This window comes from Notolepis coatsorum, assembly GCF_963971535.1.
Source record: "Notolepis coatsorum genome assembly, chromosome: 13".
NCBI classification, from domain to species: domain Eukaryota; kingdom Metazoa; phylum Chordata; class Actinopteri; order Aulopiformes; family Paralepididae; genus Notolepis; species Notolepis coatsorum.
In genome coordinates, this window is record NC_140177.1 from 22,550,531 (window position 1) to 22,566,814 (window position 16,284).

Here is a 16,284-nt window from a genome sequence, read left to right on the forward strand (position 1 = left end):
TATTGTTGTGTTTGCCAAGGCGGCCCTTACCTGAGCCGGTAACTGGCGCAAGAACAGCTGTCGGAAGAGAAAATGGTTGGGCTCATGCTCTCCCATCAACGCCAGCATCCTATCCATAAGCTCAGACGGTTTACTGTCGCCCAGACCTTGCAATGAAAACAGCCGGTTAGCTCGTTCCACCTTAGACAGTTCAAAACACTTCAACAAGTGTGCCTTCAGCGTGCCATATTTGTCATGCGCCGGAGGGTTTGTGAGTAGACTCACCACTCTGGCTGCCGTGTTAGTCCCCAGCACAGCGACAACGTGATAGTACTTAGTGTCATCCTCCGTTATTTTCTTTATTGCAAACTGCGCCTCCGCCTGCACAAACCATGCAGTAGCTTGCGTTTCCCAGAACTCTGGCAATTTCAGCGCGACTGCTGCTTCCATAAACTTCAGCGCGACTGCCTCTTCCATTGTTCAATCGTCCTTGAAAGCGTCCAAGAACGTCAGGTTCACCAATGTAGGAGACGGGAAATCACGACCAAAGAGAGTGAAGTTTCTTTGACCACACATCAGTGTGCATCATTTAATAGCATAACCATGGATACCACAACAAACCAAGTGAAGCGTTAATATGGCCGCTCTAGATACCACGGATGCCCCGTGTCCTTAAAGTGACAGTGTAGGTGGATTATGTCCCGTCCAGGTAAGTGCCCATGTAAGTGCCCACTACAATAGGGTTGTTTTTTCCGCGAAAACGAGTGATTTTCAAAATGCTATCAAACGGAAATGAAGCGATAAAAAAACAATCTGCCTTGACAATGTTGACTGGAAAATGAGTCTTTGATAAGCGACGGGCAGATTAGACACATAGCCATAATTTAAAACATAGATTAGGCGATATTAAGTTAACATTGGAGTGGGTTTGGGCATCAAGGGGGTAAAAAGGAAAACATGGCGTGGCATCCAAAGTGTTATTAAGGATTAGGTCAATTTCCTAGGCCATTGTTTTATTTAATTTTTTAATATATTTAGCAACCCCCTACAAACACACACACACACACACACACACACACACACACACACACACCCACACACACATTTACATTTACATTTTGTCATTTAGCTGACGCTTTTATCCAAAGCAACTTACAAGTTTTGTACAACAAGACAGCAGGAAGGGTACAACTCTATCAGCTGAGTAACAATTTTCATCAAAGTGTTGAGTGCTACAGTGTAGGTTAGTTTATTTCTTCTTTTTTCAGATAATGATTGACACACAGGCACACATCCATCTGAGGCAATATAGCATGCCCACACTGTAACTGGTTTCACCACATTAAACCACGCCTTGTAAATAGAGGCGTATGGAGTTGTTGCACTGCCTCTGTGTGATACTGCATGGCACCCACGAGCGAGGCAGACTCAGAAGATATCCTCAGATGGTTGAATTCAAATAGGGACTACAAAACGAACGGTAATGTTGTCTTTACATGCGATTCTAATGGCCGCTAATGCACCTTATCTTGTCCTGCCTTGTCCTCTTGTTAGATTAGATTAGATTAGATTAGATTCAAATGTATTGTCATTATACAGCACGAGTACAGTACAACGGAAATAAGTTTGGCATCCAACCAGAGTGCAAATGTAACAGTATAAAGTGCAATAGTAATATACAATGTACAGGTGATTCAACTGGGTATAAAATATATAAATTGGTACTACTGGGTGTAGTGCTAATCAGATGTATGTACAGAGTTGTAGTATTAATATGTAGTGATACAGGTATAAGGACAGTATGGTAGTAAGTCATACTGGCCAGCAGCGTAACTAGTAAGAGTAGGTAAGGGATATGTACAGATATAGATATAGTATCTCACTGATTCTTGAGAGTCGGGACAAAACACTTTTTAATATTATATTTTGAGAATGCACACTATATTGATTAGAGTTGTATATTCATGTAGAGAAAGGTCTGAGCTATTTAACCATGTAAAGGTGCGGGCTCTACATAGAAAAACATTTTGAACAAATTCACATGTTTCCCTTTGAAACTTGATTTGGGTTAACTCCGTCAGACACACAAAAAAGTATATAATTCTAATTATTCCAGTCCAACAAGAATCTAAGGTTCTGAAGTATGTTGTAATAGTGTTTAGTTACTCTGGTATGCAATCAAATATAATATATAAACCTCAGGTGTAATTTCACACTATTCTGAAAACACAGATTTAGAAATATTTGCATTTTCAAACTTTGTTTTTAATTTTGATATGATAAAAAAAAAGATCATTAAGTAAATAAGACAAGAGGATGAAGATCTGATGCTCCTTTATTACTTAAACAACATAAACTGAAGAAGGAATTTGTATTTTCCACAGAATTAACAAAAACAAACATCTGACGGTGTTGACAAAGATCTGACGGAGTTGACAAGAAAATGACAGAGTTGACTAAATTGTATATGCATCTCTGATAAATGAACACATGCATTTTTTAAACAGATGGAAGTGACAATGATAAGAACTAATAACTCCTTGTTAATGTTAATACTGAACATTTTGTTAACTCAATTGTAATAACAACAAACTTTACATACACTGTTTCCAACTATTACAAAATGCACTGTTTCCAACAACAAAAACAGTCATGGAGACCAGGACCCCTTCTTCTCGTTCCTGTTTTCATCTACCCAACTTCCTGATCTCCACGTTCTCACCCTGCACTTCTCCTCTTTGTTTCCTTCTGCATTTCCGATTAGTTTCACTATGATGTCTTGAACTGTATATTGTTTTATACATGTATAACCCTTATCTTTGATTTGATATGTATGTTTTCACAAGTGGAGAGGTCTTTCAAGCTTTTTTGGGCTGGTCAATAATGTAACCCCTTGCTGAGGACAAGATAATTAACATGGGAGCTTCTAACCACAGATTATACATTTAAACAAATATCCCCCAAAAAACAAATATATGTGCTAAAACATAACATCAGTATACACAATACCTTTAGATGTAACTTTGTGAGTATATCACTCATTATGAATTTCTTAATTTTTTATATAAATTAGACTTTTCTATGTAGGACATGTTTTGTCCCAACTCTCAAGAATCAGTGATCTACTATTGTGCTGAAAATATGGCTCAAAATGAAGTTTTGTATTGATGTATTGTGTCTTAAAATCATATTTTCCTCTTAAGTGAAGTGAACACTCAGGATGATACGATTCTAAGAGAGCGGCAGTGGCTCAGGAGATCAGAAGATGTTCAGCGGTTGTCTGGTAATCGGAAGGTTCTCGGTTCGATTCGCATGTCAAAGTGTCCTTGGGCAAGACACTTAACCCCTAATTGCTCCCGATGAGCAGGTCAGCTCCTTGCATGGTCGCCTCCGCTGTCAGTGTGTGAATGTGTGAGTGAATGGGTGAATGTGAGGAACTAAATTGTAAAGCGCTTTGGATAAAAGCTGCTATATAAATGTACCATTTACCATTTAAGACTCAGAAAGAAGGATCCCCTACAGAAAGGTATCATTGTGTTTGGTACAGTATCAAGGTATTTCCATCCTTTCGTTTTTGGATGCCATGTACCATCATTATCATTAAAGTGGATTGTACCATGGTATTATTTGAAGACAAAAGTGGTAAAAAGGATTATATGCAGATATGTAGAGACAGATGTGGATAGATAGATAAGAATAAATATATATAGCATTACTATACATGCTATCATACAGAGATATATGGGTTGTATGCAGGTGTACAAGTAGGTATATAGAAGGATTATATGGAGGTATATTCACACAGATATATATATATGCTGTAAATATAAATATATACTATTCTTTCTCTGTTGGTGTCTGATAAGACTGAGATTGAGACACAACAGGGACAACTTGAATGATTGATTGATCAATTGATTGATTGAAAATTTTATTAACAGAATGGGTACAATACAGTACGGCTCAATACACACAATTGCATCTGCATCTGGAGATGCAGACCAGAGAAAGACTTTCGTCTTGTTTACATCAGGTTCCCCCATTTTCAATTCATCATGACATTTATGACATACACAACATACAGATATACAGTACTGTTACATCCAGACATTTATGACATACAATATATACAAATATACAGTAGGTACTGTAAAATAAAAGACAATATATACATAAAACATGCATAAAAGAAAATATATACATTCGAGGGGGAGGAACTGTACATTGGGTGGGGGGGTTGTTTCGAATTGCAGTCTCCCGTAGGTGCTCTTTGAGAGTGGTTTTGAAAGTGGGTAGTGATTTACATTCCTTTACAGCTGTGGGTAGGGCATTCCACATTGATGTGGCATAATTGCGAAACGTGTTTAGTCCCTTGTTTGAGCCGAATCTGGGTTTAACATGATTTGTGGAGCTCCCTCTGGTGTTGTGGTCGTGGTATTCACTGACCCTTGGGAAGTATTTTGACATGTACATGGGTACCTTAGTCGTGTAGTGTATCTTGTAGACCAGGCCCATTGCAAGTTGCTGTACTCTGTCGTCTACTCTAAGCCATCCTAGGTTGTCAAAGTGGGCAGGGGTGAGGTGGGTTCTAGGAGTAAGGTCAAGCAGTAGTCTTTCCCCCTTAAAAGGCATACAGACATGTTACCAAGAAGTGAATTCACCTCTTGGTATAGTGGTCTGCGATGTCGCCCGCGGTGCCGGAGACCGGGGTTCGAGACTCGCAATCCCTTAACAGGGGTCGAACTGAACACAACGCAGAGATGGCAAGACGAGACCGGCTACACCCGGACTGGACTGTTCGTGAGTTTGATCATTCCACTGCAGTGTGCTGTTGTCCGAGGCTGGATTTGTTGTGTGTGGCCGGTTGTTAGCCGGCTAGCTGCTTCGGTCGATATGGTGCTCACATACTCCTCTTGCCAATTTCTGAGTTTTTTCAACACCGCTGCGCCAATCTGCCTGGATACCATCAGATCACACATCAGAACGCCCCCGCTACAAACGTATCTGCACAAATTCCAGTAATCCCGTGGTAATATCTGCTCCGCGCTGCCGTGTTGTTCCTCGTCGAAGTCATCACAACACACCTCACCTGTCTGAAGCCCCTGGCCTGCTCTGACAGTAGCACTCCTCCCACTCTGCCTGTCTCCTCTACAGCCACCTTCATGCTGCTCAATACTCGCTCCCTCAATAACAAGGCACTACTCATACATGATATCATCACTGAAAGAAAACTTGATTTTTTTATGTTTGACTGAGACATGGCAAAACAAACAGGATCTCATCACACTCAACCAAGCTACACCCCCCGGTTACGTCTACCTCCAGAAACCGCGCTCCACGGGCCGCTGCAGCGGGCTGGCTGGCTGTCATCCATCGTACAGACTTCCAGGTCAAGGAGATCCCCACTCGTGATCTCACATCATTCAAGTGTATTACATTCTTTCTCTCCGGATCTCCTCAACCCCAGTTTGGCCTGATTTACCGCCCCCCCCCCCAAAGCCTCCACCACCTTCCTGTCCGAGCTAACTGAGCTCCTGTCCTCTTTCTGCTCCAAGTCTCCCACCACCTATCTGCTCGGAGATTTCAACATTCATGTTGACTCCACCAACTGCAGTTTTACCTCCAATTTCCTGTCACTTCTGGACTGCCTTAGCAGCATGTCCAGGGCCCCACCCACTCCAAAGGTCACACTCTGGACCTGGTCTGCTCCACCGGTAACCCCCCCTCCCACCTGCAGTGTCTAGACCTCGCGGTATGTGACCATCACACCATTCTCTTCACTGTCCCTATCCCCCTGCCCAGGCAGCGCCCCACTCGCACCATCACCTTCAGGGACACCAAGTCCGTGAGTGCATCAGCCCTATCCGACCTCATCACTACCCACATGGCCTCGGTTCCCTCTGATACCTCCCCGGACACCTTAGCGGCCCGCTATAATGCCGCCCTCTCCCTCAGCCTGGACTCGCCCCTCAGAAGCCGGACTGTGTCCTTTCCCTGCCCCGCGGTTTACCTCTGACCTCCGCTCGATGAAAAGATCAATCAAGATCCTCATCAAGATCACAAATGACCTCCTCCTTGCTGCAGACTCCGGACACATCAGACTCCTCATCCTTCTCGACCTCTCCGCTGTGTTTGACACAGTTTCTCACACAGTCCTCCTCAAATGCCTCTCCGACAACCTTGGCATCACTGGTACAGCTCTGTCATGGTTTCAGTCATATCTCTCAAATAGGTCTCAGTTTGTCAGCATCAGCGGCTGATCCTCCCCCCCGGCTCCAGTCAACCACAATGTCCCCCAAGGCTCCATGCTTGGTCTCCTACTTTTCACCATTTACATGCTCCCCCCTCGGTCAGATCATACGTCACCATAGCCTCAACTTCCACTGCTACACTGATGATACGCTTTATATCAGCACCTCACCATCCTCCCAGCTCCCCCCCAGTACCTAGTCAACTGCCTCCACGCCATAAAAACCTGGATGTCAACCAAACTACTAAAACTAAACGGAAGGTTGGAGATCTCCTCCTCCACATGGATGGCTGTTCCATCTCCCCGTCTCCCGAAGTCCGTAACCTGGGCGTCACCCTTGACTCCACACTTTCATTCCACTCGCACATCAAATCCGTTACTAAGTCTGCCTTCTATCACCTCAAAAACATCTCCCGTCTCCGACCATCACTCTCAGATTCTGTGGCTGAGACTCTGATCCACTCATTTATCACCTCCCGGTTGGACTACTAACGAAGTCCTGTTCGGGGTACCCAGCTCTCACTCACACCAAGCCCTGGCAGCACATCACCCCCACCCTCATCCACCTCCACTGGCTCCCAGTCAAGTCCCTCCCTACCTTCCTGTTTATACAGGAAACACATATATGTGGAATCAAATAGCATTGTGCGAGCCGTTTCATGGGGACTTTAATGCTGCAAGCTGGTCGACATGCACAGTGAAAGGTGAGGCTGCTTTTTCCGTTGTCAGTGTCCAGCTTTAATCAGTTTGGTTCAAATCAAATAGTTGCTAGCATTATGCTGCTCCACCCGTTTGCCTTTATTTGTATTGCAGTAATGACACAAGAACAGAGCTGGGTTGACAGAGGAGGGATGGGTGCAGTATGGAGTCAGAGATAACATTAACCAATATTTACATGACCTTTCAGCAAGTATTGTATGATGTGAGGGTTATGCAATAGGTTGCTTGTTTGAATCCTCGGTTGTGTAATACGTGTATATTTGTGTTGCTTTGTTTTTACTATTACTACTATGGAGGAGAGGAGGCAGGGGGTAGGTCTCTTTCTCCAGCCTCAACCATGTGATTCATGTATCTAGAGTCCAAAACCGATCCTAGCCAATCAGATTCGAGCTGACTGCCACACCTTAAAAGTTTAAAACGGGGCTGTGAGAAGAATCCAGAGTGTGGCCTCCCCTCTGCACTCCTCCCTTAGAGAGATTAAATCCACGGGTACCTCTCGGCGTGCCGAAGCTTTTCCTAAATCACTTCCATCATCGAAAACGAGGGGAAAAGGTCGGCTCGCGACCCTGAAAATGTCGCATTGTGGTGACACTTATCACGCACAATTGGTGCAGACATTCACTGGACTTGAGGAGCAGAGAAATGCTCCTTTAAGCCTGGGGATTCTGGGAACGGTGTGGGTATTTGGTGACGTATATTAGGTCACCTGTCAGCTGTCAGCTGGCTGCTGTCACTTTGAAGTAGTAACGTTAAACGCCTCTGCACTCTGTTTGATGTATGTAATTTATGTTGGGAAGTAAAGGAAAGACTCGACTACCGTCTCCCGTTTCATCCTTTCTTGCGATCCCACATTGGTGACCTGAAGTACGTGAATATTACATCATGACGGACGGAGAAGTGAACATTGTCTACGCCGCTGCAATTAAGTTACCCGACTTCTGGCATCACAGCCCTCGACCCTGGTTTCAACACATTGAAGCTCAGTTCGAGTTGAGAGGAATAACACAGGATGTTACGAAATATTATCATGTGGTAGCAGCATTGGATGCCCAGACGACGGCCCGCGCTATGGGGCTGCTGGAAGCCCCGCCAGCTGCCGGCAAATATGACGCTATCAAGGCATTCCTTTTGCAATTATTTGAACTGTCGGAAATTGAAAAGGCGGATCGTCTATTGTCACTTAACGGCCTCGGCGACGGCAAGCCGTCCGAACTGATGGACAGGATGCTGTTTTGGGCTCGGCAGATCCCTCTTTTTTGTTTAAGCATGTTTTCATGCGTCAGCTCCCAGCGCCTGTGCGCACCGCCCACCTACCACCCACCTACCCACCTAGTGGACGCTGCGGACGCCGCTGCAGCAGTGACTGCCCGTCGCCAGGGTAACAGTGGATGGTGTTATTTCCATAACCGGTTTGGCGCCAGGGCCAAACAGTGTCGCCCACCGTGCAATTACAGTGACCAGGGAAACGCCAGGGCCAATGCTCATTAACAGCCATGAGCGTTGGCGGAGGCAGCAGGCTGCTATTTATTAAGGACACCTTATTTGGCCGGCGACTACTAGTCGACTCGGGCGCGCAACGCAGCATCCTTCCTGCTACAGCTGTGGACACTATGGCTGGGGGCCACGGTCCCCCCATGGACGCTGCTAATGGCACGCCTATACGTACCTACGGAACCCGGTATGTAGAGGTGTGTTTTGGCGAGCGCCGCTTCGGGTGGGAGTTTGTCATGGCCGCTGTGTCAGTTCCTCTCCTCGGCGCGGACTTCCTGTGTGCGTTCAGGCTGCTAGTGGACATTACAAACTGTCGCCTGATCGATGCTGTCTCCTTCGCTACCTACCCGTGCACGCTGGGAGGGCCAGGGACACTAGGTCTGTCCAACATGCTTGCTGCTGGGGATATATATCAGCGCCTCCTAGCGGAGTTCCCTATCCTCACCACGCCTACATTTTCCTCAGCAGTCGCTAAGCATGGCGTGGAGCACTATATAGCCACTGTCGGTCCCCCGGTCTATGCACGTGCTCGGCGCCTTGACCCAGCTAAGCTCTCCATTGCCAGGGAGGAATTTGCAACCATGGAACGCCTTGGAATTGTGCGCCGTTCTGACAGTCTGTGGGCCTCCCCCCTGCATATGGGCACTAAGGCTGATGGTGGGTGGTGTCCCTGTGGCGATTTCCGACGCCTAAACAACGCCACGACCCCGGACCGGTACCCCGTCCCGCATATACAGGACTTCTCTGCCCACCTGGCGGGGACCACCATCTTTTCCAAGGTGGACTTGGTGCGGGGATACCACCAGGTACCAGTTCACCCACGGGACGTTCCCAAGACGGCGGTCATCACTCCTTTTGGCCTATTCGAGTTTCTGCGGATGCCCTTTGGCCTCAAGGGGGCGGGACAGACTTATGGACTCGGTGCTGCGGGATATGGCATTCATGTTCGTATACTTGGACGACATTCTCGTAGCCAGCACGTCTGCAGAGGAGCACCTGACACATCTCAGGCAGTTGTTTGAGCGGCTCAGTGCACATGGGCTCATTGTTAACCCCTCCAAGTGCCAGTTCGGCCGGTCGTCTATTGATTTCCTCGGGCACAGGGTCTCAGCAGAGGGAGCCGTTCCGCTCCCTGCCAGGGTGGACGCCGTTGCCAGCTTTCCACGCCCCCGCACCGTGAAGTCCCTGCAGGAGTTCCTAGGCATGGTGAACTTCTACAACAGGTTCATTCCCCGTGCTGCTCACCTCATGCGCCCCTTGTATGAGGCCCTGCGTGGTAAGGACCCCAAGGCCGAGGTGGACTGGTCCCTGTGTACCGACGACGCTTTTTTGGGCGCTAAAACTGCACTGGCCAATGCCGCATTACTGGCACACCCATTTCCTACCGCCCCTATCGCCCTCACAACTGACGCCTCAGACTACGCAGTGGGGGCAGTGTACGAACAGTGGGTGGGGGGGGGCTGGCAACCGCTTGCTTTCTTCAGTCGCCAGCTGCGGGACAATGAAAGAAAGTACAGCACCTTTGACCGGGAGCTCCTAGGCCTCTTCCTGGCCATCAGGCACTTCAGATTCCTGCTGGAGGGCCGACGGTTTACTGCCTTTGTGGATCACAAGCCACTCACCTTCGCCATGGCCAAGGCCACCGAGCCGTGGTCAGGGCGCCAGCAGCGCCAACTCTCCGCCATCTCCGAGTTTACCACGGACTTACGGCATGTCGCAGGTAAAGACAACTATGTCGCTGACTGCCTCTCCCGGACGGTGGTGGGGGCCGTCCACTTGGGACTGGACTACGCTGCCATGGCTGCCGACCAGGCCACTGACAAGGACATGCAGGCCTACCGAACAGCCGACACTGGGCTAAGGTTAGAGGATGTGCAGGTTGGTATTGCCAACACCTCTGCGACGTCTCCACCGGTCAGCCCCGTCCGATGGTTCCCGCTGGCTGGCGGCGGCAGGTATTCGAAGGCATCCATGGCCTGTCGCACCCGGGGGTGAAGGCGTCAACTAAGCTGGTCAGTGCTAAATTCGTCTGGCATGGCCTCAGGAAGGACATCGCAGCCTGGGCCGGCTCCTGCGTGGCGTGCCAGCGTGCAAAGATACACCGTCACACCAAAGCCCCCTTGGCACCGTTTCTCGTGCCTGAGAGGCGCTTTGACCATGTCAATGTGGACCTGGTGGGTCCCCTGCCCCCCTCCCACGGGTTCACTCACCTCCTCACCATGGTGGAAAGAACCACTAGGTGGCCGGAGGTGGTCCCGCTGGCATCGACCACATCCGCCGAGGTGGCCCGGGCGTTCATTGGGTCCTGGGTAGCCCGTTTTGGCACACCATCTGATCTCACATCCGACCGGGGCCCACAGTTTACGTCCGGGCTCTGGACTGCAGTCGCCGAGGGCCTGGGAGTGAAGCTCCACCGCACCACAGCCTACAACCCACAGGGCAACGGCTTGTGTGAACGGTTTCACCGCTCTATGAAGGCTGCTCTGCGGGCCAGCCTTACGGACTGCAACTGGGTCGACCGGCTTCCCTGGGTCATGCTTGGCCTGCGCTCCGCCCCCAAAGAAGACCTGCAGGCCTCGGCTGCTGAGCTGGTGTACGGACAGCCGCTGCGAGTCCCTGGGGAGTTCCTCCCGGATGCCGAGGCTCCCTGGTCGGTCACCTCATCTCGGACTGTGCTCAGGGATGGCGCCGGTGCTTTCACCCCAGTCCCAACTTCCCAGCACTGCCTCCCGCAGTCCTACATGCCTAGGGATCTGCAGTCAGCCAGGTATGTTTTCATTCGCCATGACAGCCACCGTACTCCTCTGCAGCCCCCTTACGACGGCCCTTTTCGCGTCCTGGAGGCGGGGCCTAAGAACTTCATGGTGGACATTGGAGGAAGGTCAGAGCGGGTATCGGTCGACCGGCTCAAGCCTGCCCATTTGGACCTAGACAGGCCAGTTGAACTGGCCCGGCCCCCGCGGCGTGGACGACCCCCTGCCCGGCCCCTGCCAACTGCTTTTCCCTCTAGTCACCTCATATCTCCTGAATCCCCCCCACACGCCCCACACGCCCCAATCCCCACCTCTACCCCTGCACGGGTGATACGGACTCGTTTTGGGCGCCTGATCCGCCCCCCGCCTCGTTGACTGTGGATGATCTTTTGGGGGGTTATTGTGAATTCTGGGGGGGCCTGTGTGGTGACACTTATCATGCACAATTGGTGCAGACATTCACTGGACTTGAGGAGCAGAGGAATGCATGACAAGCACCGGTGCGTTTCCCCCCCGTCTACGGCAGAAAATAACGGTCTTTTCCTTTCCCGTTTAGCAGTCATGTTGTCCTTGATACCTCATGTGGGGTTAATGGGAAAATTGTGTTTCACCAAAGGATTTTATGTTTTGTTAACGTTCCTATTTTTTAAAGCTAAATTGCTAACCGTAAATGACCGGACGTTGCAGAGAACGCACTGATGCTGGTGACGTCAGTGACCTGATCTGCAAGAGTAGCATGTTGCTGCTGTTTCGCATTTCTAGGACCCTAGTTTGTAGTGCTAAGTACTTACAGTTGCGGAACAGTAACAGGCGGACTGGCCGTCTGTTTTACATGATTATTGAACACTGATGTGAACATCTGGTGAATCTGACCTCATAGGTCAAAGGTGAGCACAAGGGTCACCTCGGGTCTCCCATTCTGATGAAGATGATTATTAGTAGTATTATTATTATCAAATAGGAACATAAATCACTATAACACAGAATTGTAACTTATTTTAACTATTAAACTACCACTATATTAAGACCATTAAATGAATAATATACCCCATTGCCCTTCCTCCTACTCTTCCTCTTCATCCACACACACACCACTGGACATGCTATGCCAAAGAAGGGGCACAGGACATGACAAAACGCCTACAGGCTTCGGGCTGCCTGAATACTTTCGACAACAAATGTTTGTTTCCGCATCTCTGATTGGCCCGCGCGTTTCTGGTCATGTGACATGTGCGCCAATCGTGGGACTGCAAGTTTCTACACTGGTTCAGCTTAGGCGCTCTTTCGAAGTTGGTTAAGTGGAAGTATATATATCTGTATTGTCTTATGGCTGGGTGGTTCCCAGTGCCAACCTAGTTGGCTGGTGTCCTACGACACTGATAGTGCTCTGGTGCTCAACTTCATTATAATTATCTTGTTTGTTCTCCCCTTACCCTTTTCCCTGTTTGTCTATTTGTTGTGGGTTTTATTTCAGTTCCTTGTGTTCTATAATAAATATCATTAACTATTTTGGAAAAACGCATTTGTTTGCTTCTTACCTGCCGGGACAAGTGCTTAAAGCACCTACTGAACGGGCTGGTTTCATGTACAGCCCGCTCCAGCTATATTCTATATGGTCATCAGACCTTTGTACATGACAACGCTAGACTGTAGATTAAGAACCAGTAAACTAGACTGTAGATTGGACTAGGGATGGGCGTGAGTAATCGATTACTCGTAGCTATGAGAAAAATTGATCTTAAATTATTAATCATTTGTATGTATTTAAATTATTTAATTTTTTTTTCATATTGGTTTCACATGTATGTGTAAGATTATAACTGTTTGTTGGTTCCTTAAACATATACGTGAATGAACAAAATTAAGTAAAAAAAAAGAATTATAATAAAAAAAAGAATCTAATCACTCGAGTATAGCATGCGATCGATCTGGATTTTTCTTAAAAATGCCCATCCCTAGATTGGACAGCTACATAAATGATAAATGGTGCATTTATATAGCGCTTTTATCCAAAGTGCTTTACAATATGTTCCTCACATTTGACCCATTCACTCACATTCACACACCGATGGCGGAGGCAACCATGGAAGGTGCCAACCTGCTCATTGGGAGCAGTTAGGGGTTAAGTGTCTTGCTCAAGGACACTTCGCTGCCCGGGAGGAGCGGGAACCGAACCGGGAACCTCCGGATTACAAGACGCCTGCTCTACCACCTGAGCCACTGTCGCCCCCTACATTCCGCTGTCTGTCAGGTTATTTATAGGTTCTGTTCTGTATTCCTGACAGGTGTTTCTTACTTCTCAACGTGGCCTTGTTGGAGCCACTGGGGCAGCCGGCCCGGATCACAGTTCTCTGTGGAAGGAAGCCCTCCAGAGCTCACCATGCACATGTCCATCCCCTCCATCCTGCTGGGCCTGGGCGTGAAGAGCCTACTGAACTGGGCTCTGGTGTTGCTCCAGAGGAACCACATCTGCCAAAGCTTCATAGGCGTCTTCAGCGTCTCTCTGGCGCTGGTCGACACGGTGCTACCACTCTCTCTGACCGCCCTCTACCTCCAGCATGACGGCTACCTCCTGGGCCTACGGTTGACCATACATCACGTGTGTTTGCTGGTTCAAATCCTCGGACAAGTCTACAGCGCGCTGCAGTGGCCCGTCGCGATCGCCACAGGCCTGGATCACTATCGCACCGCGTCTCAAAGAGTGCGACCTACGACCCCGTGGGTCCAGAAGATCATCCGTTGGTTTGTCACCGCTCTCTTATGGACGTCGGCTCTCCTCTATGTGTTCCTGGGGTCTGGCTTCTCTCCGCTGCTGGAGGACGAACTTCCCTACCAACTGCAGCGATGCTTGGTGTTCCACACGCCTCAGATCCCGCAGGTCGCCATGGTGATCTTGCTGACCGCGGGCTGTGCGGCGTTGTACTCGAAGGCGGGAGTTCTCGCGCTCGACCACCGCGGGGCGCGCTCGAGGGAACACCCTGCGCAGGAGGCCAAGAGGGACACTCTGTCCAGGAAAGACACCGTCCACCAAGCCTTGTGGACACTCCTGAGTACCTGGGCCCTCTTCCTGGTTTTCCTGTCGCTCTGCCTACTGTTGCCTACTGGGATACCGGCGCACCTGGGTTTGAACGTTCCCTGGCTGTGTTTCCTGAACAGCTTTTGGATTGGAGTGGCTTTGTGTGCCAGCTGTCTGGCCTCGGAGCCGCCGCAAGGACCGGCGACACGTTTCACTGACAGCTTCTGTGACTGGAGCACCGGCTCAGCGACGCAGAGGGATCTGAACGTGACGTGAAGACTGTGGTTCATTTCGTCGCAGCAAAAGTGCAACCAAATTCCTTGAGGTTAATGCCCACTTCCTGTTGTTGAAATACATATGAAATACAAGTAGAAATGTGACGTGTAAGTGGCGGCTGGGTGGCACAGCGGAGATTGCGCTCGTCACCAATGCAAGAGACTCCGATCTCGAATCCGGCTGTCGGCGTTGCCTCCGGCTTGGGCCAGCCGTCATACTATCTCAATTGGCAGAGTTAGCGGGTGGAAAGTCGATGGGTGGGGATTGGACGTTGTGGACAGCGACTCCTACAGGTCGGTTGGGGGACGCCTGCACAGCAGAGACAGGAAGTAGCGGGGGTAGTGTGAGCCTCCCACGCGTTACTCCTCGCCACTGAAAGTCCGCGCTGGCAGGTGAAAAGATGCGACAGGCTGCCTCCTCGTGTACCGGAGGGCACACGTGATGCAAGGCTTCTATCCTCCCTACAACCGACCAGTGGGGGGCATAGTCGAGCAACGTTCAAGACAGGGGAGGGGAGAATTGGAAATACGAAATTGGGATGGGAGAAAAAATTGAAAATAAGGAGAAAAAGTGGATAAAAACAAATGTGACGTGTAAGTGTTGGGGAGTAGTTTTCTTACATTTTGCAGTAGCTTGGTGGTAAAAAAGTTTAAAATCCACATTTGCATAGTGATTGTAGTTGCAAATTACTTTTTGAGGTATAGTTAACGACAAAGGCTCAGGAAGTAGAGCGGTCGTCTGGTAATCAGAAGGTTCCCAGTTAGATTCCTGTTCCTTCCGGGCAGCGTGTCGAAGTGTCCTTGAGCAAGACACTTAACCCCTTAACTGCTCCCAATGAGCTGGTTGGCACCTTGCATGGTCGCCTCCGCCGTCAGCTGTTGTAAAGTTGATATTTGGATAAAAGCGATATATAAATGCAGTCTGTTTACAAACTATTTTTGTCTATAAAAGAAAGGAACAAGAACCTTGAGAGACTGTCAGAGATACGTCTCTGGCAACTCATGTGGACCATCTTTAGGATCAAGTTGGTAAATGATCTAAAAAGGAGAAAGTTCAACATAAACAACTTAAACACGGGGCGCCCTCGTGGCGCACAGCATAGTGCCTCGCACACCCACGCGGCCGTCCCGGGCTCGCCTCCCGCTCCCGGGGGATAATCTGTCGCATGTCTTCCCCACCTCTTCTCCCGTTCACCCTCTCCTCCTCTGTCGGTCATGTCTGATCAGAAAAATTGCTGGAAAAACATAAAAAAAAAAAAAAAAAAAAAAAAAAAAAAAGTTAAACATTTCTGTTGACTGTTAAGAACATACAATACATTTTTGTTGACTGTTTATAACTGTTAAGAATGTACAAGGCATTTCTGTTGACTGTTTCTAACTGTTAAGAACATACAAGGCATTTTTGTTGAATGTTTCTAACTGTTAAGAATGTACAAGGCATTTTTGTTGAATGTTTCTAACTGTTAAGAATGTACAAGGCATTTCTGTTGACTGTTTCTGTTTTATTCTGTGAATAAACCAGAGAGGGTTATTTGGTGTTGGTTCACGTCCAACACCAAATATTTATATGTGGCTGATTATTATTATTATTTTATTTCAATTTTTTTTTTTACAAATTCATTTTAACTACTTTTTTCTTGCAATAAACTCAGCTGAGAGGTATATTATGCCGTCACATCAGACTTTTGATTTAATTATATTTTAGTATAATTCTGTATTACATTGTATATGTGTCTTTTTTCTAGGTAGCTTTACTTAGGGGGAACTACACCCAAGTTAAGAATGAATACATGTTATTCC

The 16,284-nt window shown here is 48.1% G+C and overlaps 1 protein-coding gene across 1 annotated transcript; it reads left to right on the forward strand.

Moving 5' to 3' along the window:
* Positions 1-1,337: 1,337 nt before the first annotated feature.
* On the forward strand, positions 1,338-16,031 carry gpr160 (G protein-coupled receptor 160). Its single transcript, XM_084327025.1, has 2 exons — positions 1,338-1,459; positions 13,479-16,031. Exons 1-2 carry the CDS (start codon positions 1,384-1,386, stop codon positions 14,483-14,485), a joined length of 1,083 nt encoding a protein of 360 aa, XP_084183151.1. The 5' UTR covers positions 1,338-1,383; the 3' UTR covers positions 14,486-16,031.
* Positions 16,032-16,284: the final 253 nt, after the last annotated feature.

Coding starts and splice junctions, on each gene's coding strand:
- gpr160 (XM_084327025.1), top strand. CDS start 1,384: ATGGCACCCACGAGCGAGGCAGACTCAGAAGATATCCTCAGATGGTTG. Junction 1,460..13,478: donor TAGGGACTACAAAACGAACG/GTAATGTTGTCT, acceptor TATTCCTGACAG/GTGTTTCTTACTTCTCAACG.